The sequence below is a fragment of the Apus apus genome, chromosome 15 (assembly GCF_020740795.1).
Source record: "Apus apus isolate bApuApu2 chromosome 15, bApuApu2.pri.cur, whole genome shotgun sequence".
In the NCBI taxonomy this organism is placed as follows: Eukaryota; Metazoa; Chordata; class Aves; order Apodiformes; family Apodidae; genus Apus; species Apus apus.
The window spans coordinates 14,925,900-14,945,861 of record NC_067296.1 but is presented as its reverse complement, the minus strand read 5'-3'; the positions used below and the strand labels follow the sequence as shown (position 1 = coordinate 14,945,861).

At 52.8% G+C, this 19,962-nt stretch overlaps 1 protein-coding gene across 2 annotated transcripts; it reads right to left on the bottom strand.

The window, feature by feature from the left end:
* Positions 1-719: 719 nt before the first annotated feature.
* Positions 720-19,031, bottom strand: ASXL1 (ASXL transcriptional regulator 1). Of its 2 annotated transcripts, XM_051633141.1 has the most exons (12): positions 18,908-19,031; positions 14,002-14,084; positions 10,793-10,901; positions 9,570-9,690; positions 9,398-9,495; positions 8,990-9,083; positions 8,569-8,721; positions 7,991-8,154; positions 7,805-7,901; positions 7,235-7,340; positions 6,168-6,783; positions 720-5,423 (listed from the first exon to the last, which is right to left on the bottom strand). In XM_051633141.1, the coding sequence occupies exons 1-12, from the start codon at positions 18,965-18,967 to the stop codon at positions 2,517-2,519; spliced, it is 4,608 nt and encodes a 1,535-aa protein (XP_051489101.1). In that variant the 5' UTR covers positions 18,968-19,031; the 3' UTR covers positions 720-2,516. The 2 variants fall into 2 exon arrangements, with proteins under 2 accessions (XP_051489101.1, XP_051489102.1); XM_051633142.1 differs by lacking the exons at positions 720-5,423; positions 6,168-6,783; positions 7,235-7,340; ... (3 more) ...; positions 8,990-9,083; positions 9,398-9,495 and having other exon boundaries at positions 9,603-10,011.
* Positions 19,032-19,962: the final 931 nt, after the last annotated feature.

The window sequence follows — 19,962 nt, the reverse complement described above, 5'->3', positions numbered from 1 at the left end:
ACTCCATCTAGGGTGCGTTTGCAGCTCTACAGAACAGAAGGAAGATAAAGATGGTGTCACCAGACGGGTCAGCAGCTGCCACAGCCCTGGCGCTCAGGTGGGATCACCCTCTGCCTTGTGAAGAGCCGTGCAGTGAGTCCAGAACCAAGACATGGAACCTCATCATTCATGTCACTCTGTTAAAGAGTGCTCACCTAGAAAAGAGAGAAAGAACATGTCAATAAACCCAGTTTACATGTCACTTCAAAAGCAGTGTCACAGGTGTCACAGCACTACTCTCCTTAGAACACCCTTCCAGATGGAATTATCCAACAATTCAGTGATGGTAACAAATCCAGCAGCAGCCAGACCAGCCAGGCCAGCTGCCCACAGCCAGGGCAGGTGTCACCTGTCACAGAGGGGGGTCCCCAACCCCAACCTTCCCTCCCAGCCCCAACCTCTGCTCCCACATCCTTTGCTCCACAGCCATGCTGCTGCTTTGGGAGCCCCCAGGGATGTCCTTCCCACTGTCCACAGCAACTTCACCACCCTCAGGCATCTGTAAGTGCACAAAAAGTGATGTAACGAAGCCACAAGAGCAGGGCAGCACCCCCCGTCCCCATCCCCTTTAACCATCTGAGCAGTGCTGGAGCACTCCCAGTTACAAGAGGAAAGGAAAAGCAATAGTGCCCTGGAGAGCACAGAGGAGGATTTCAGGAAAAGAGGATTGAAACCACAACTGCAGGTTTTACCGCGTGTTTATTTTTCCAATACCACAAGGGACATACACGAGCAGGGCCCCGGAGGGCTCTGCAAACCAGACTGTTTCAAGCTGTACACGACAGTGGCCCCAGGGGAAGCAGAGCAGGACCCCAGCTCCGCTCCCATCTTTGGTAGCAGGTCCCAAGCGCGGGCACATGGGGTGCTGGGCTCTCCCTCCTTCCCCCAGCATGAGGCTGTCAGGTGCACGAAGGATAAAACCATTTCAGAGACTAAACTTGTTGCATCCCTCAGGCTTGCATCTCAAACAGGGACTTGTACGGTTAAAAAGGAAAAGTGCATGGTGAAGGGAGGTAGGAGAGAGCTAGAAAAGGGACAAGAAAAAGTAAAAATAAACCCCTACAACTCTGGTACTGGCTGCTGAACCACACAGCCCACTGCTCCCACTGGAGCAACTCACTCTGGAGAAGCCATTGCTCCATACAGGAAGAGTCACATTTTTGCTCTCCATCTGTGGATACACAAGGATGTTCAACTTGGAAGGCAGCTCCAGCCACACTCTAACTCAGCTCCAAGAGCAGCTGGGAACAGCTTGGAGCAGGGAGCAGTGCTGGCACCTGCCCTGGCAAACCCCATGATCACGGGCACCACACGGAGCCCAGAGACACCTTGGGCCTCACCTTAGGCAGGACAGAACACAGTGGCTCTGACTACAGCTGCAGCTCAATAACTAACACCACTTTAATGCAATACTGCTGTAGAGCCTGGAAACCCAAGGAAAAAAAAGAACCCTTTATGTTCTATGTACATTACATCCATTTACAGTTGGCCAGTACTGTGTACAACATATAAATACATGATCAAACAGATGCATAGAGGATACTTACAGGAGCCAAATAATTCACTTTATACATCCAAAAATGAAAATATTAAAAAAAAAAAAAGGAAAAAACACTGCTTTAAATGTCAGATGATGGTCACACAGATGCACAGCTAGATGCTTGCAAGTGGTCAGGTGTTCCTGTGTTAAGGTCCTCATTGCTGGGCTGCAAGGTGGAGCTCAGTGGTCTCATCAAAGAGCTCCTCGGAGCTCCATGCTGGGTGGTGGCAGCTCGGCCACCAGGGGAGTCACGGCGGGTGGGCCGGGCATGGAGCTCCTGCACACCCTGCCCTGCAGACCAGCAGAAGACATTCCCCTGGCACCTGCCACATTTTTCCTCTCCGTGCATCCTCCGGGTGGGCTCCATCCACCCGCTGAGCTGTGCCCTCCCCCCCACTGCAGGGACCTCCACTGGGCTCCAGCAGTGCCCACAGGCCCTGCAGAACTGTCGCGCCGGAGCAGCTCCGTGCTCACGTTGCTGCACAGCAGGAATTCCCACACAAACTGGGAATGGCGATGGCAGGAGGGGAGAGTGGAAGACTGTAGGGCCTCACCTAGCACAGTCCTGAATTGAACACACCCTGTTCCAGTTCCTTTGGATGTAAAGGTTTCCTGGGCAGAGGGTCCTTGGATGCCACAGCAAACTGCCGGTGCCGCCTCGGCGCATGTCCCAGGCACCGTCCGTGTTCCCACGATGGCACGAAGCAGGAGGGTCGCTCCAGGGGGCACAGCCCAATGAGGCCGGAGTGTAACCGTGGGCAAGGACAGGTTCCGCACTGGAGATTTCCATGGGAAGGCCAGTCAACTTTCCTCACCACACTGGAGTGTGGCAGCACTTCTACTATCAACAGGAGAGCATCTTGCGTGCAGGTTTGAGGATCAGTCGTTATCAAAATACACACACTGAATGTACAGTTTGTCCCATGGCCATAATTTATTATCTCACCACAAGGCACAATACACAAAGCTTAGAGGGTCCTATACAGTCATCGTGACAGAAGGCCCCGCAGCCCTTACACATGATCATGGCTTTCAGGCTGCACGAGCACTTGAAGGAGATCTCGTCGACGCTGCTGCCATCAGCAAACATCTGCACAGAGAGGGACGAGTTGTGGCTGGCAGCAAAGTTCGCTTTGTGGGTCAGCTGCATCATGCTCCCAGCAAGGCTTCTGGGAAAAGCTGGAGTGTTGGATGAATAATTAAAGCTGGTGGAATTAAGCTGCAGCTTAGAAAGCTTCCCATAAAACGCTTGCTTGATATTGAGCTGGGAGGGTATGGAGGAAGGCTCCAAAGGGTGACTGTGTCCTTTTCCTGGTTCCCTTGAAAACTTAAGGAACGGCAAGTCCCCCAGCAGGGGAACACCCTGCAGAGCCTGGCTCTGCTCGGCGGGGCCGGGCGCCGCGTCCTGCCGGTTCTCCGCGTTGCTCTTGGCCGGGCTGGCACACGCCAGCACCTTCTCCGTTTTAATTCCTCCCAGGGTTCCCACGTGCTGCTTTGAAGTCCATTCCTCCCTTGCAGCTGGCATTCCTTCTCCTGGTGCATGGCTCTTGTTTAGAGGGACCTGTTTGCTGGGGGACAAGGTTCCCAAGGCCGACACCAGATCCAAAGCCCTGGAGTGATGCAGTCGGACACTGGGGTTGTGAGGGAAACCAGAACCAAAGAGTTTTTTGCCTTGCACTCCGTAAGTTTTGTTGACTGATGCACCTCCCGTCTGATTTGGACCAAGAGCAGTTACAGCTGGAGATACAAACTGAGGCTCTGTAGAGGTCTTCAGCTTCTCTGGACTTTTATTTGTGATGACACTTGTCACTGGCTTGTGCTGTGGCACCCGATGGACCTTGGACAATTCCTTCTGTTCCTCAAAGCTACAGGAAGAAAATGTTCTTTCCTGAGGGCCCACATCTTCAGGCTTCTGAGAGGCACTTGCCACATTTGCCAGTTGATCTTGGCAGCTTAAAGTCAAGCCAACTTTGGAATGTTTTTCTGGAATAGACTGACCCTCTGCATCTCCTGTGCTAGGCAATGCTGCCCCTGATCCACACATTGTTCCCTGGGGATCTTTGGAAGATCTCACCACGTGGAAGTCATCGCTCCTGCTTAGGGCACTTGTCTTTATTCCCACATCCGGAGAAGATCCTTTGCCAAAATAGCAACTGCTGCCCCTCTCCATTTGCAGGGAGAGGCTTTCTGGCTGCTTGTCCAGCCCTGGCTGTGCAATCTCCAGCTTGATGTTGGTGTGAGATACTGGGAGAACTTCTTGCAGTGGAAGGTTCCCCTTGAGCAGCTGCATCACCAAAGGGTTGTTGGTTTCAACAGAAGACACAGGCCGGGCAGGACCCACTGGCCGCTCGGGTTTGGGGGGCGATGGTGCCTGTGGTGCCCATGGAGGAGCAGCCCCCACTGCTGACACGGCAGGGAAGTCCCCTCCAGGGACCAGACTACCTGGTTCCACCGGTGATTTGGATCTAATCCTGCCACATCTCTCCGAGCTGCTGTGACAGGAGGAGTCTTTTCCAGTCACCTCCCTGCAGCTGACACTCCTGAAACACAAATCCATCTCCACACTCTCATCAGCTCCATCACCTTCAAAATCTGAGGCAGTGTCTGTTGTTCCACTGTGTGTGCTCTGCACCTCCTCATCCCACTTTGTCTTGAGCTCTCCAGTCTCTTTCGATGCCTGTTGTGCACTTTCTGGTGCTGTTCTGGGGCACTCCTCCCTCAGCTGCAGTTTTTCAGCAGCATCCATCCTGTTCTGAGATACAAAGTCATCGTGTGAAGAAGGCTTTACCAGGGACTCTGCATCCAACTCCTCAGGACCTGGTTTGTCCCCACTCATGCTCTCTGCCCATGGGTGGGAGCAGTTACACAGAGCAGAGACCATGCTCTCCACTCCAGAACTTGCTGCCTTGGAGTTACCGCCATCAGCCACACATCTTTCCACAAATGTTTCAGAACCATTAAATCTGAAGCTCATGACCATTTCTGGCTCATGGTGTTGTTCTTTACCAACTGACGACAATTTTGGCAGAAGAGCAGGACAACTGGAGGAATCTTCCTTTACGTCAGAGGGATAATCCAGCTGCACAGCAGGAGCACAGACATCTTGGAGCACAGACCCCTCTCCCATGGGACTGACGACAGATCCCTGCCTCTGGGAGCAGGATGGGCCATTGACTGGAGGAGCCACATGCTTCAGCTTTGGGTTCTGCCTCTCCTGTGGTGCAGAACAAGGTGGGGCTTCAGTCCGTGGCTCACAGAGGAGCTGCTCTGGGCTCTCCTGCTGCCTCTCACAAGTTGCGCTGTCCAGGGACAACCCAGTCCAAGCCTCACAGATCTGCCTCCCAGGGCAACCACGGCCAGGCTGAGCTTCCCCTGGTCTAGTGCCCGTGGCACTCTCCACACCACCACTTCCCTCCCTCTTTGAGGACAAGGGGTCTTCTCTGGAGGAGAGCAAGGGATTCGTGTTCGCCTCCTGTGCAGCCACCTCAGAGTTGGGCTTTTCCCCGCTCAGGTGGAGAGGCGGCAGTAATTGTGTTCGCTGTAGATCTGACGAACGCTTTCCACGACTTCTCCTGGATCTCCTGTGCTCTGCACGGCTGCGGGATCCTCCTCCACCCCCTCCTGTGTCCGTGCTCCTCCCTCCGCCGGGGCCGCCCCCGCCCCCGATGGCAGCGGCTTCTCGCTGGGCTCGTGCCTGCAGGGCTCGGGCCTTGATGTCTGCCAGGGTTCTGGCCCCAGCCCGGCCCCGGCTGGAGGGCTCCGTGCTGGGGATGATCCTGGGGCATATCTGGTAAGTGGGCTGACCTTTAACCACCCAGGGTGGTTTAATACGTGAAAGTTGAATCTGGGGGGAAAAAAGAAGAAAGAAAAAAGCGGGAAAAGCAATTAGTTCTAAACCTGAGCGCTTCCCGACAGTGAGGTGCATTTTATTAGCACCTCTTCTTCACAATTCTTACCACAAGAATTCAACAACAATTTAAAGTTCCAACTTAAAAAAAAAAAAAAAAAGGATTTTGGCAGAGAAGGACCATGCTCCCCAGAACTGTTGTACCTGCTCTGTCATGCGATATGTAAAACTCAGTTAATATTAACATTGTTTTACTAATACATAATAAATGATTTGCATTCCGATCCTCAGAAATCAGAAGGGTCTCCTCTACATCAGGATGACTACCCTGAAGCTAACAAGATGGATCCCTCCAGTCAGAACAGGGAAAGTCAGAAGGAACACTGAGATTTTGCCCAAAAGGAGAGGAACTGAGAAACTACACCAGAGAAGGATACGGTGTGAAGGTCTCTCCTGCAGCTACTCTCAGGAAACATGATTTCTGTATCCACAGAAATGCAATCTAAGAGAGTAAGTCAAGGTTACCCAGTGCTCTTGTGCAAAGACCTTGGAATGATTTTCCACTCTTTGCCTGTCTAAATAAGAGGGAACTGCAGCACACAGCAGTGCTCAGCCAGCCCTGCCAATGAACCCCTTCCGCTCCTCCTCTGAAGATGACAACACTTGACATTTTAATCATGTTTTGATGCTACTGAGTATGACAGCCCCGAGATACCAAGCAGCTCTAATTGCCTCTCCTACCCGGATGGGTGGGACTTTTGGCTCCTCTTTAGTAGGCTGTGGCTTTTCTGGGTGAACACTTTCAATTGTGTTACGAAAGGACTGACGATCTTCAAGCCGGGGCTTCTTTTCGGGGAAGGACGCAGAGGCAGCCTCCTCGAAGCATTTCCTCTTCTGGTCCTTGGGCTCCTGGGCAGAGTTCTCCTGGGGCAAACCTGGAATTCTGTTTGCAGCTGCCAACAACAGATCTTCCGACGTGCTGTGCAATTCGGAAGTCTCTGGAGAGCGGTGCAATTCTGAACTCTCTGGCTTCACCACCGCAGCCGAAGGGCTTGCCAGAGCATCTTTCTTCAGGTCTACCTCAGGCTTTGGCTCTTTATGAAGAGAGGAATCTGGCTCCACAGGAGCAGGCTCCTTGGCAGGCTCTGTCTGCTCAGGCTCCCGCAGCCTGTAGAGGCTCCTCCGGGCCCGGCAGCGCAGGTCGGTCCGCGAGCGCCGACGGAAGCGCCCGTCCCTCTGCCGCGCCGCGGGGCCGCGCGCCGGCCGGGCCTCCCCTTTAGCCGACAGTCCTGTCCTGTTCTCAGCATCTTCCTGCACCAAATTCTGCTCCTGGGATTCTTCTTGGGTCAAGCCCAACCTATGAGGCAAACATAAAAACCAGCTAAAAGCGAGCGCCTGTCCTGAACCCAGCATTCCATCTCTCAGACACAGCTCCGGTCACCACACGCAGGGACACAGGTCACGGAGCACAGACTCAGCAAAACCCCATCCAGGCTGCAGGGAGATAACCTACACACTTGCTGCCCCACATTGCTGCCTCAGGGCATGAGAAAAGTAAGGAAACAAAGACTTGTAATGGAAAATGAGTAATACTAACTTGTCTCTGAAACAAAATAGATGGGCTACAAAACTCTGCTCTTCCCCAGCCCATTCCACTCAGGATTTCCCTGGAGCAACAGTCTCACCCCACAACCTGAATTTTTTCAGGGAGTTTCGGCTACATTTTCTCAAGTACCCACAAGCAGAAGCACATTCTGCCACTGCACAAACACAGATAAAACAGGAGAGAGGAAGTGTGAATTTCTCACTTTTGTCCATAGTAGTCCTCAAAGAATTTCTCTTTCCACTGCTCCACCCTCTTCTCCTTTTCCATCTCCTGCCGAATTCGAACTTGCATCTCATGGGTGAATTCACCTGCATGGAAGCAGGAGACTGAAATTCAGTTCCAAACCAAACTGATTCTGCAAGTGCAACTTTGTGTGTTTGAACAGCCCAGTAGCTACATATACAAAGGATATTGCCCAGCTCTCAGAACCACATGCTGCCTGCAACTCCTTAAGGGCAGTGGGTCACACAGCCAGGCAGTGGTGTCACAGCCTCAAGCAAGTCTGAAAATAAGCCATGTTTTACCAGTCACAGACCATAATTTAAGGAAAGACAAGCCTGGCAACTACTTGACACTTCCACCATCCCATTCTGAAAGTCTCAGGGCAGCAAAGGAAAAAACCCATCTTTGATTTTAAAGAAATAGAAGAAAAAAATGAAATGCTGAGGGCAACGGAGCCAGAGATACACTGCGAGGCTGGACTAAATTCCAGTTAATCTACTGCAAACCAAAAGAATCCCATAAAAGGAGCACCCAGTCTGCAGCCCCTCACCATCCGCCAGCCGCTCCCTCCAGCTCTGCGCCGCGTGGGTGAAGAACTCGTTGTTCAGGGCGCTGCCGCTGAGGCGCATCAGCCCATCAGCCCCCACCTGGGGACACAGAGCACACACTGCAGCCCCCCCGCCAGCCACAGGCCAGGCAGGGGATGGAAGCCCACCCTGAGTGCTGCAGCCTGTACCTGTCTATCCACTTCTGGCAGGAGGTAGAGGAGCTGCTGCTGGAAGTGCGACGGGAGCGCGTTGAAGGTTCTGGAGTTGATCAGAGCTCGCAGGTTCGTGTTGACCAGGATGGAACCGGGTGTTTCAAAGTCAATGTCCTCACCCCGGTTGCGTTTCATTTGCCCTGTAGTGTAAGGACAGGCAAAGAAAACAAACATTGTATAAAAGTATTTCAGCATTATGGGCAAGAAATTCACGTCAAACAACTACAGGAAAAGGAGGACCTGCGAGAAAAGCCTGTAGCTTTCAAGTGTGAAGACTCTCCAACACAGCAGTTAATAGATGTGGCTTCTGGGATTTTGAGACAAGATCACATTTCAGTCCCATTCAGGTACAATTCCTGGCGCTGCTCCTCAAAGCAGGCAAACCCTTATAATCAGTTGTCTCACTGATGTTCAGGGAGGAAGGTCCAGCTTGCCACCTCCAAGACGGTCACACACCTTCAAACTCTTGGTGTGCTTTTCTCAGACATCCACGACTTCAGCATTGTCTGCTTTTATGGCCAGTTATTCTTCTAACTTTACCCAGAGGCACCTACCAGCTGTGGGCTTCCTGATGCCCCTCAGGAGCTGCGGGGGGTCCCTGTTTATTTCTGCCCGGCTGCGCAGGGTGGCTTTGCACAGGGCCAAGGAGCTGCTGCTGCTGCTGGACGTGCTGCTGCTCTCCCCGTCGGCGTGTCTGCCTGTGAGGCCTAAGAGCAAAACAACTTCATAAAAACATGCAAGGAATAGCAGAAGCCCAACATGGAGAGTGGTTTTAATATACAAAAATTATCTGCTATTGTCACTCAGTTACCAACCATTTTGATGGAGTTAAACAAGCACACAACTATCTACAGTCCCAGGCATTCTCAACAGGTGCTAAAGAAATCCTCAGGCAAACTTATAGACAATCAGGGACTCCTGATTCAAAGCTACCTGGGCAGTCATTAGAGACCCCCACAGCAAAGCAGGGCTTACCAGAGGCAGATTCCATGTGTGCCCCGTTTACTTTCAGTGGTGTCAGGACCACACGTGGCAGCATCACACCTGTCTTCTTCTTCTGTTTGGCTGTCTGCAGTCCAGAAAGAGACCAAAAACACAACAAAGGAACAAAGAAATTATGGAGGAGTAAAATAAGCTTCTAAGCAGCATGTTCCTCAGTTAAAGAATTACTAGCTACTAGTAAAAGCTTTGGGTGCCATTCATTTATAAACTGCAGAGGATTCCAGATAATTTCCCTGTACATGATCCCTCCCCATTCTGCAAACTCCCCCTTAAGGGGACAGCCCCAGAACTCTCTGGGGGTCAGGGAACTCACCCAGCGGGCAGAAATAAAAGCTCCCCTTGAAAGGCCTCATGCTGCCCATCAGTCCCACTTTTTCCTACCTGGGAGGCAGCTCTGTGGCTCTCCCTGGCAGCAGCAGGTCCCTTGCTCTGGGATTCAGTGGAACAGGAGGCGTTGGAGGAGGTTTCATCAAGAGACACTGAAAGAGAGGGGGGCTTGGTCAGACACAGCAGTAGATCCTACAGCTGAAGATCAATGTCATTAGACACTTACCATCATTATCCCCACTCACAGTGCTGGCTTCGTTGGACCCGCAGCTTTCAGCATCCGCTGTGTCCTCCAGCTCCTCCCCTTCTGGCACGGGCGGGTTCCGGGACCACTGCAAGGCATCCTTCTAAACAGGCAAACAGAACCAGGATGCTACAGTCCTCCCCCCGACACCACCACTTCAGCCCCCAGGAACAGACAGTTCAGTGGATATTGTTCTTAAAGCTTTTTTTTTTTTTCCCCCCATCTTCCCTATTTTAATCCTCAGTGCAGAAAGACATTGTAAAGTATCTTTGGGCTCACGGTGGCACAGAAGTCGTAACAGCTACTCGCACACTTCAGACACTTCCCAGACAACTCAAACACATCCAAAATACTTAGCACCAGTAATTCATCACCATTTTCTGCAAGCAAGCAGCTTCCATTACAGAGAAGTCTCTCATTGTTACTGCAAAGGAACAGGTAGCATCCAGGTAGATAAATACTAAGACAGTCAGTTTAAGAGATGCATTTACCACTTGTACAATCAAAGCCATTTCAATGCCATCTATTTTCAGCAAAATATGGCAATTCAACAGCAATTTCTGGCAGCAGAAAAAAAGATGCAAATTAAATAGTTGAGATACCTGTTGTCTATCAAGCTGATATTTACCAGGGAATCCAACAGTACAAAACAATCCAAAAGAAAGGCCTGAGACCAGAAACATTTTCAACATGTAAGATTACTGGGACAATAACCTAAAAATAATGTTTTGGAGAGACCTAATATTCAGAGGAAAATCGTGACACCAAATATACATGGAATGCAGAGGAACACAAAACAAACACCCAGAAGAATGAATATACATTTTCCTATCAAGATTTTACTTGTAGCTACAAGCTCTCGGGCCAAATTAATTTCTTGGCGGGCTGTGTTCCCTCGTGGCTGGCAAAGGAGGGAATGGGATTGTTTTGATACGCAGCCACCTGAGCTGGACACCAAGTCCTGGAGAAGAGGATTTATCTTGCTCATGGAATCCAAGAAATAGAGAGGTTTTTTTTCAAGCAATTTATTGTATGTGGCTGAAGGCAGCTGCAAGGCACGAGCTGTAATGCAAGACCGAATCCCAGACACTCTTCCACACCACGACCCCCTGCATCACGTTCAGCCCACGCAACGATAGCCCAACCCTCAGCCAGGCAGCACCAGAGCTCCCACCTGTGCCCTCAGCTGAGGGCAGAACACTCACCTTGAGTGTGAAGAGGCTGATGCGTCCCGGCAGCTTGTAGAAGAGCCCGTCGCCCCCGCGGGAGTTGGAGTGCAGCATGGCGTTCAGGCAGGCCAGCGGGGAGGTGCCGCTGCAACACAGAAACAGCCCGCTGAGAGAAACCGCCCGGAAAGCCTGTTCCAACGGGCACCATTTGGCTGCTGGGGAGGAAAGGAGATGATGCTCCTCGAGGTCCAGCAGGGCACCTCCCCCAGAGCAGCACTGCTGCTCCGCTTCTGACCCGCACGGCGCAGCCACGGGCAGAAACCAAGACACACGGCGCCAGCTCTGAAGTTGCTCTCAGCCGTTTTTAGACATTTCCCATTTTTGTTACCTGTTCCTTCCCTCTTCTTGAAGCTTTCAGAGCTGGTTTGGTTTACAAAAAAAAATATTTAAAAATCCAGATTCATTCAGCAGTAGGAAGATGTAAACAAACTCGTGTTTCTGGAATGTCCTCCCGACATATCCCAGACAAATCCCCACTAGCAGAGCTGGATATAAAAGGTCTGATGCACTAATTTGTCAAGTCCTACATAACTTCCTGGTTGAAGCACTCACCCTGTGCTCCCACTGATGGAACTTGTTTTCCAACCTCGTGTTTTCCAGTATGTCATACACACACATGCAGAAAGTTATACTGCAGAGGTATCGATTTCATTATTATTAAAAGTGAAAGTGAAAACTGGATTGAGACCAAATATTAAAATAAAATTATTCTCAACTTGAAAACATAGAACAACTTCTGTTTCCACTATGAGTGTGTTTGGGTTTTTGGACATTTTTTCATAAGCCTTGGCAACAAAATCACCCTGAATCACTTTCAGATACTATGACAAAAATTTCCAGCCTCCTTTCCTGTCAGGCAGTGTTTTCCCCTGGTGTTGAACCCAGTGCCCCCAGCACACTAACCAGCCACAGGGGGTGATATGGAGAGTGGCAAAATAAATAGTTTTCCCCAAAACACAGAAAAAAAGCAGAGCTGTGACCCTCTGAGAAGCTGGAGCTCAGTGGTGGGGCTGGGCCTGTGTCCTGGCTGGAACCCTTCAGTGCCCAGCAGCAGAGCAGGTGACCCCGAGGCAGGGAACACTGGCTTGGGATTGATTCAAAGGGAAAAACATCTCCAGCCACCAAGCCACTTCCTTCAGGAAATGGAGTTTCAGGAAAAGCTTCAATACAAGCACTGGCCAAGTCCATGGCCTATTTAGCCAGGCAGGATCACACCTTCATTCTGGGAACAATCCCACTCTGAAGAAAACAGGCTTTTCTTAAAGCAGAGAATTATTGACCAGGGAAGGAAAAGCAGGTATCCTGAGGGAAAAACACAGACCTTTAATGGAAGAGTTTAACTCTGTGGGATTTAACTTGACACACTCTCCAAACTTTGGTCTTTGGTCACATACTGAATCAGGTCAGTTGTCAAACCTGGGAGATAACTTCTGTGTTTGAAGGCAGACCCACTGCTACCTGCAGCAAAGGTAACACACATCTCCAACCATCTGCTTGAGTAGGAGGTGCAGAGCATTGATTAAAACACAGGTACATGAAGGTCCTCATGAAAAGCCCACTGGAATTCTACTCAGAGCAGTGAAACCACTGCCCATACCCAAAGCAGCGCAGATCTTTGTACCGTGTCCAATTCTGGAGCCAACACAGGAAGGACATAGAGCTCTTGAAACAAGTCCAGAGGAGGCCATGGAGATGATCCAATGGCTGGAGCAGCTCTGCTATGAAGACAGGCTGAGAGAGTTGGGGGTGTTCATCCTGGAGAAGAGAAGGCTCCAGGGAGAACTTATAGTGGCCTTCCAGTGCCTGAAGGGGCTCCAGGAAAGCTGGGAGAGGCTGTTTACAAGGGTGTGTAGCAATAGGATGAGGGGTAATGGTTTTAAACTGGAAGAGGAGAGATGTAGGTGAGACATTAGGAAGAAGTTCTTGAGTGTGAGGCTGGTGAGACCCTGGCCCAGGTTGCCCAGAGAAGCTGTGGCTGCCCCATCCCTGGCAGTGTTGAAGGGCAGGTTGGATGGGGCTTGGAGCAGCCTGGGCTGCTGGGAGGTGTCCCTGCCCATGCAGGGGGGTTGGAACTAGATGATCTTCAAGGTCCTTTCCAACCCAAACCATTCCATGATTCTATGATCTCCTCAGCATGTGGGTGCTCCAGCAGTTTGTACCTCCCCAAACAGCAGCTCCCACACCCCCCCTGCCCTGTCTGCATCACCACTGCTCACTGCTCTAACCATCCCAGCTGCTCCCTCAGCTCAGAAACAAAGAGAAAGCAGAAACAAGCTAACGTTTTGACTTGTTTTCCTTCTGTAGCTGGAAAGGGGTCCACAGAATCAAGGTGAGGGGGAAGCAATGCCAGAAACAGCCCAAGCACCTGGATTATCCCAAAGCCATACAAGGGGCAGCAGTCAAGAGACTGCTGTGTCTGGTAGTCACACTTCCTTTGTTTGCCACCAGCACTAACTGAGGCATTTGGACTATCACAGTTACCTACTTTCTTTGATCTGCAAGACACTTTATTTCTCTTCTCCTACTGTCACGGAAACAGATGGAAGTTCACAGGAACTTAACCAAGGGAAACAGCCTCCCAGTCTCCTGCTCCTGTCGCTTCAGAGGCTCCGTCTCAGGTTCTTCTCCACACAAAACCCAGGCTGAGATGGGCATCTCCTCCACACCAGAGCCACAGGAGGCTGCACTGCCACAGTGCTCAAAAACCTGAGCAGAAGCCAATATAAGGATATAAAATGAAATTGCTTTTATGAGCCTCCGAAAACATAACGACTGCTCTAGAAATGAAGCATCAGAGGAGACAGAACCTAAAACTGTTCCCAAACTGGAGTCACAACAGCAAAAACTACTGGGAGCTACTCGGGAGAGAGCCACACAAGTAAGTGGTAAGTACAAACACTGCAGGAGTGAGATCTGCACTGGGCATTTATTTCATAAAGGATGGATTAAGAGGACTCTGTTACCAAAAAGTCCAAGAACAGCTTCCAGTTATTGTCAAAGAAAAACCTCACAACCTGTACATAAACGTCTGCAAATGCCATCTGAAATTATCAGGCTGGAAAGAGAAAAAAGGAAGAGGAAAAGGGGCTGGGGATGAGGCAGAATGGCATGAAGCACCACAAGGCTCCATGGGTAGCCTCCCCCATGCTCCACACTGTGGTTTAGACAAGACCATCAATACTAACCTCATTTCCTTTAGTCCTTCAGACTCTATGACCTGCAGAATCTGTTTCGGGGTCATAGGAGCATCAGAGTAATTTTCCAGCACCTGAAAAGGCAGAAAGACCATGTGTTATTACTGAATTTGCTTCTGTATTCACAGAACTGCTCCACACGTTCAGTAACATGCCTCTTAGAACCTTCTTCATCTGCAAACGACTCACTACAAATTTCAGGCTACTTCAAGATTCCATCATGGTAAGTAAGTACCACAAAAGGTTTACCTTAATCTGGTCCCTAATTGACTGAAATACAGAATCAGAAAATGGTTGGGGTTGGAAGGGACCTCTGGAGATCATTGAGTCCAACCCCCCTGCCAGAGCAGGAGCACCACAGAATCCAGGGCAGGTCACACAGAAACACATCCAGAGGGGTCTTGAAAATCTCCAGAGATGCAAACTCTACAACCTCAAACATGAAGGGGAGACACAGCAGCAGAATTTGGCCACGAAACCAGTGGAAGCTCCACCAGAGAATTCCATATGCATTAGTGCAAGCTGCTGCCACACACAATGCCCAGACCTGCACAGTGGCTGGAGACCCTTAACACCAGGCACCATTCCCTCTGCCGTGCACCTTCCCACCCCTCACTGAAGCATCCAGTGCTTTCCTGCCAATGAAACCATTAACTTTCCAACTATGGGATTCAGCAGGGTACCTGCCTGGGTTGTGTCACTAATCTCATCTTTGCTCCATCCCAAGAAGGTTCCACGGGTAAGGCTCAGAGTTCTCACCATAGAACAACAGAATTCAACAAAGGACAACGACAACAGTTTAAGGATGTGAAAAAAAAATCTGGCCAGAGACACTGAAAAGATTTTGACTGCTTGTCTTTGCAAGAAAATTAGGAAAATTAGGTATTAAAAAGGCAATACAAGAAATAATGACTCATCCTGTCATATTTTGTATTAAGAACAGAATTGTCACTTAAAGGCTCTGCCTTTTTTTTTTTTTTTCACCAAAGCCTCTGAAACTTACTACTCAAAAATGTCTAGAAGCAAGAACTCAAAGAGAGGACCGGACATTTCTGTGGATAAGAAGATTACCCACATAAACAGGAAACAATGAACAAAAATAAGCTGCAGTAGATGTAAACCACGATGTTTCTTGGGAGCAGATTACCCTACAGCTGCCCACCAGGCGCTGTCTCCTGCCATGGCTGCAGGCAGTGCTGCTCCCTGAATGCCAAAGACACAGATCTGCCCAGCTCCTGGAGCAGCCATGGAACGCAGTGTTCACCAGAAACCTGTTGATCCTCCCTGTGGTCTAAATTCCCCCAGCATGACAGCCCCAACACACCATCCTGCTTCAGCTGTCCCCGTGCCCCAGAGCAGCCAGCAGAGCAGGGGTGACTTTCAGTCTGACTCGTGGGGGAACCCAAATGCCCTGTTTTGTATCAGCAACATCTAGATCTGAGTCAGGACATCCAGAGGCAGAGGCACCAAGTCCACAGGCTGCCTCAAGTCCCACAGCATCACACAGAATGGTCAGGGTTGGAAGGGACCTCTGGAGATCATCAAGTCCAACTCCCTGGGCCAGAGTAGGACCATCCCAGGAACAGGACAGTCACAAAAATCCTTACGTTGTGCAGGGCCCCACTTGCATCTCCATGCCATCTGCTGCCTCCAGAAGCAGAGAAAACCCCAATCCCTGCCAGAGCAGTTCTGCACTTTTAATGGCATTTTGTGACAAAAGGAATTTCTTAAATCATCCCCACCCAACCTGTACTTTTCAGATGCCTGAAGATCACAAGCATCACTGGTGCTAACCTGGCAGGGGATGGAAATCTGAGAACTGGGTAACCTGAGCCTAAAACACAATGAAAACACCAGGGGTTATAAAGAAAAGATCAAAGAAAGTGCTAAGCCACATTCAGAGAGTCAACAATTTTCACTCAGAGTCAGAACTGCTCCATCACACTTTTTCCTCCACTAGTCAAAAAACCTCCCCAGGTGTCGCCGTTTCCTCGTGAAGTGTCACCCCTGTCACTGCAGGGCAGTGGGGCAGCTGAGACAGCAAACACACCTCATGGGCAGATCCACAAGATGGAACAGGCCTGTTCCGAGCAGCACAGGAATCCTCCACCACCATAAACCCCCCCTGGAGCAGCAGACACAGTGAGCAAAACCCACAGCTGAAAACGGAGCACGAACCAGCATTTACATAAAGATAAAAGAATCTGTGCTCAGGGGAACAATTTCCAATCAACAGCTGAATTAAGTGTACAGACCACTTAATGGAAGGGAGAGGAGATCCTACAGCTTCAGCCAGCATATCCCCATCCCCAGCACTGCCCCTCCAGCCCTCACACTGCCCGAGGATCTACAGCTTCCACAGCTCATCCTTACCCCCAAAAGAGGCTTTTTTCCCCCCCTCCACTATTTCCAAGACTGATAACCCAGGGTTCCTATACCCCTCGTTATGGAGGTTTACATCGCCTCCACAATTAATTTACTAGATGCCTGGCTCTGACAGCACTTTTTGAACAGCCCTGTGGTTCCGGGGGGTTCAAATCGATCTTTAAAGGCTTGTTTGATGGAAGGTGCTTCACACGAGCTCTGCAGGAGCAGCAACACTGAAAGGCACTTTGGCCTATGATTCCCAGAAACGTGGAGAGGAATACACAATGCAAGACTGCACGTCAGTAGGGAAAATTAAAAGCATTTTGACAGGGAGCATGTGTAAGAGGAGTGTTAAATAAAGATCTATTTTTAGTGGGTTTACAATCAGTCGTACCAGTGCAGCTTTGCTACTCTGGGTCTCTCTAAGTGGATAATCCAGTACGAGTTCTTTCTACTTCTGGTTCATCAATGGCCCTAAGGTGCTGTTGAGGCTTAGACATCTCCTGCACCCACTGTGCCCGTGGTTCTGGCCAAAAGACAGGTGAGAGGAACTGTGTGGAGATCCCTTTTCCATCACCCCATGAGGGTGAGGAGGTGTATTCAGAGACAGCTTTGGAGTCACAATCTCGTGTGCTGCTTTGGGCAGCCCAAAAATACTGACTTTCCCCCACCTGTTAGAGCTCAGGACATGTGAATGAGGTGACTTTGTGCAAGGTGCACTGCCTCTGGCCCAAGGTCACCTCCCAGCCACTTGCAGCTTGGCTGACACAACCGGAATCTCAAAGAGAAACCCACCATGAAGTACCAAGCTCCCCAGGGCAGTGGTCACAGCACCAACCTGCCTGAGTTCAAGAAGCATTTGGATGATGCCCTCAGGCACATGGTGTGATTCTTGGGGTGCCCTACATAGGAACAGGAGTTGGACTCAATGATGCTGAAGGGTCCCTTCCAACTCAGCATATGCTATGGTTCTACCAGACCACCACATTCCTGCAGTGAAGTTCTACAGGAGCTTGTGTCCTCTTCCAGCTTTTTAAGCAAAGCCATGTGGGTCTAAAACATTAAAATTTACACACAAAAGATTATGCAAGTTGCTGGAAGATAGATGCTTGTCTGATTAGGTTTCCTTTTGGCAGGCAGTAAGAAAACACTCTGAAAGCCAAGGAAATCTTACTCAGGAGGAGCACCAAGATGGAGCTTCAATACCCTCAAAACCAGACAGGAGCCTCAGCCAGAGGCACCCACACTGTCCCCTCTGGATGTCTGTGTGCTCCAGCACATAACCCAGCCTGGCAGACACAACACAAACCCACACAATAGGAAAAACAAGGAAACAAACACCCTCGAGCCCCGTAAACCCACTTCTCTCGATGCCCACACGCCAGACAGCCAGGACAGGCAGAGCCTCACAGCCAAGCACTGACAGGGCATGGGAGGGAAAGCCCAGGGATCCCTTCCCACCAGCTGAAGGAGATCAGATCATCCCATACTCCCTGCACGGGCACCCCTGGATCCGTGTCACCCTGTCACCGAGAGGGAGCAGCTCCGGGACACAGCACAGGGAGCAGAGCTCCCTCCAGCCAGGCAGGGGACACAGCAGCTGCCTCCAGCAAGCAGCAAGCCTGGCCACCTCCAAACACAGCCTGGGATGGACCTACTGACACCTTCACACCCACTGCCTGGAAGACACCGAAGTTCTTTTACTTCTTATAAATCAAGTTTAAGACATTTCCTGGAGGGGAATCACCCTCCTCCCACCGGGATGGTCACCCAACCGCACAGCCCCCGCGGCCCCGCAGGGCGGGGTGGGAGAACCGCTGCAACAAGCACCTTCTGAGACAAAAAGACTCGGGCAAACCCGCAGCGACGGCTCCTCAAAACCCGAGTTACCAAACACCGCCTGAGCCGCAGCCCCGGGGCTCGGCACCACCGCCGGTACCGGAAGGGACCTGCAGCCTCCAGCATTAAACCAGAAAGTTTTGACAGCAGCGCTGCCCAGGCCCGGGCCAGGCCTCGGTCCGGAGGCTCCGGTTCCTCCTCTCAACATTAAATCATCTGAAAAGAAGAAAACGAACCGTCCCCGCACCCCGAGAGGCCCCAGCTCAGTAACACCCGCCGCAGCAGATACCGACCCGCCCCGGGAGCCCCCCCGGGCCCCGCCACAGCCCGGCCCCCCCGCCCCGCGGCCCCGCCGGGCGGACAGCCCAGCCCGCTGCCCCTCAGCAGGGCGGGGGCTGCGCCCCGACCGCCCCGGCCCCGCCGGGGCCCTTCTCCCCACCCGCCGAGGAAGGAGGCACCGGCCGCGGGACCCAGGGGGCACCGGCGACCCCCTCCCCTCTGCCGGGAGACCCGCCCTCCGGCCTGGCGCCGCCGGGGCGACCCGCCCACCCCGTGACTCGCGAAGGGGCCGGAGCCGGCGGCGAGCGGAGCCCCCCGGGGCGGGGCAGGCCCGGCGGGGCCCGGCGGGGCCCCCTCGCCCCCTCCCCGGGGCCCGCCCCGGGCCCTCCCGCGCTCCCCCCGCGCCCCTCACCAGGCGGGCGGCCTCGGCCCACGTGCGCTCCTTCTTCCTCCGCTGCTTCATCTCCCTCATCCTCCTCCTCCCGCGCGGGGCGGCGGCGCGGCGGGCGCGGACCGTTAGGCGCGCGCGGGCGGGCGGGCGGCGGCGGCGGGGGCGGGGCGGGCGCGCGCGGGCGGCGGGCGCGCGGGGCGGGGCGGGGGCGGGCAGGGCGAGAAGCGGGGGCGGCTCCGGGCGCTACGGGAGGAGGCGGCGGCGGCGGCGGCGGCGGCTGGGGCCCGGCATAACAACGGGGTCAGCGGGCCGGGAGCGGGAGGGGGGCGCGGGGGAGAGGGAGGGAGGGGGCGGGGCCCGGCGACGGCGGCCGCGCTGGGACACGGCAGGAGCCGCGCGCGGAGACCGGAGGGGCGGGGCCCGGGAGGCGCGCGGCGGGGCCGGGGCCTGATTTGAAGGAAAACAAACCGCAAGGACTGCCGGGAGTTGTAGTCCCCGCGCCTCGCAGCCGCTATGGCCCCGCCCCTTCCAGCGGACTACAACTCCCAGCGGGCGCCGCGCGGCATGCCGGGATCGGCCGCTGCCGGCGCCTCATGGCGGCTGCTCCCGGGCCGCGGCCTCCGCCGCCATTGTCCGGCCCCACCGGGGCCGCCTCTGCCGCCGCGGGCCGGGGCCCTGGCAGGGCGGGCTCCCGAGGCCCAGGGGACCGCGGCCTCGCTTCTGCCGCCGGTGCTGCCAGGGCAGGAGCCGGTCCCCGCCGCGGCCTCGCGCTGCTTCCGGGTGAGGCGGTTGAGCACCGGGTCGTGCCCAGGGGCTCCCGCACCGCGGCTCTGGGGGCTCCTGCTGCTCGGGCGCTGTCGCCGCTGCCCTCGCTGCTTCCCTCGAGCGAGGAGCCCCGGGGGCTGCGGGCCCGGCCAGGGGCTCTGCGGGGCCTGAGCTCCTTGTGCCACGTTTCAGCGCCACATCGGGCAGTTCTGCTCTTACGCTGTTCAACAATTTAGTTTGCCCAGAGACTTCCTCTCCCCCCAAAAAATATGGCTTTTTCAAACATGAAGTCGCTGAATTCTGCCATTACT

Bases quoted from the DNA above. Each gene is read 5' to 3' on its own strand.
- ASXL1 (XM_051633141.1), bottom strand. From the start codon at position 18,967: ATGAGGGAGATGAAGCAGCGGAGGAAGAAGGAGCGCACGTGGGCCGAG. The intron at 8,722-8,989 runs GTAAGCCCTGCT...TTTTGCTCTTAG, and splicing joins ACACATGGAATCTGCCTCTG to GCCTCACAGGCAGACACGCC. The intron at 7,902-7,990 runs GTACAGGCTGCA...CTGTGTCCCCAG, and splicing joins TGCCAGAAGTGGATAGACAG to GTGGGGGCTGATGGGCTGAT.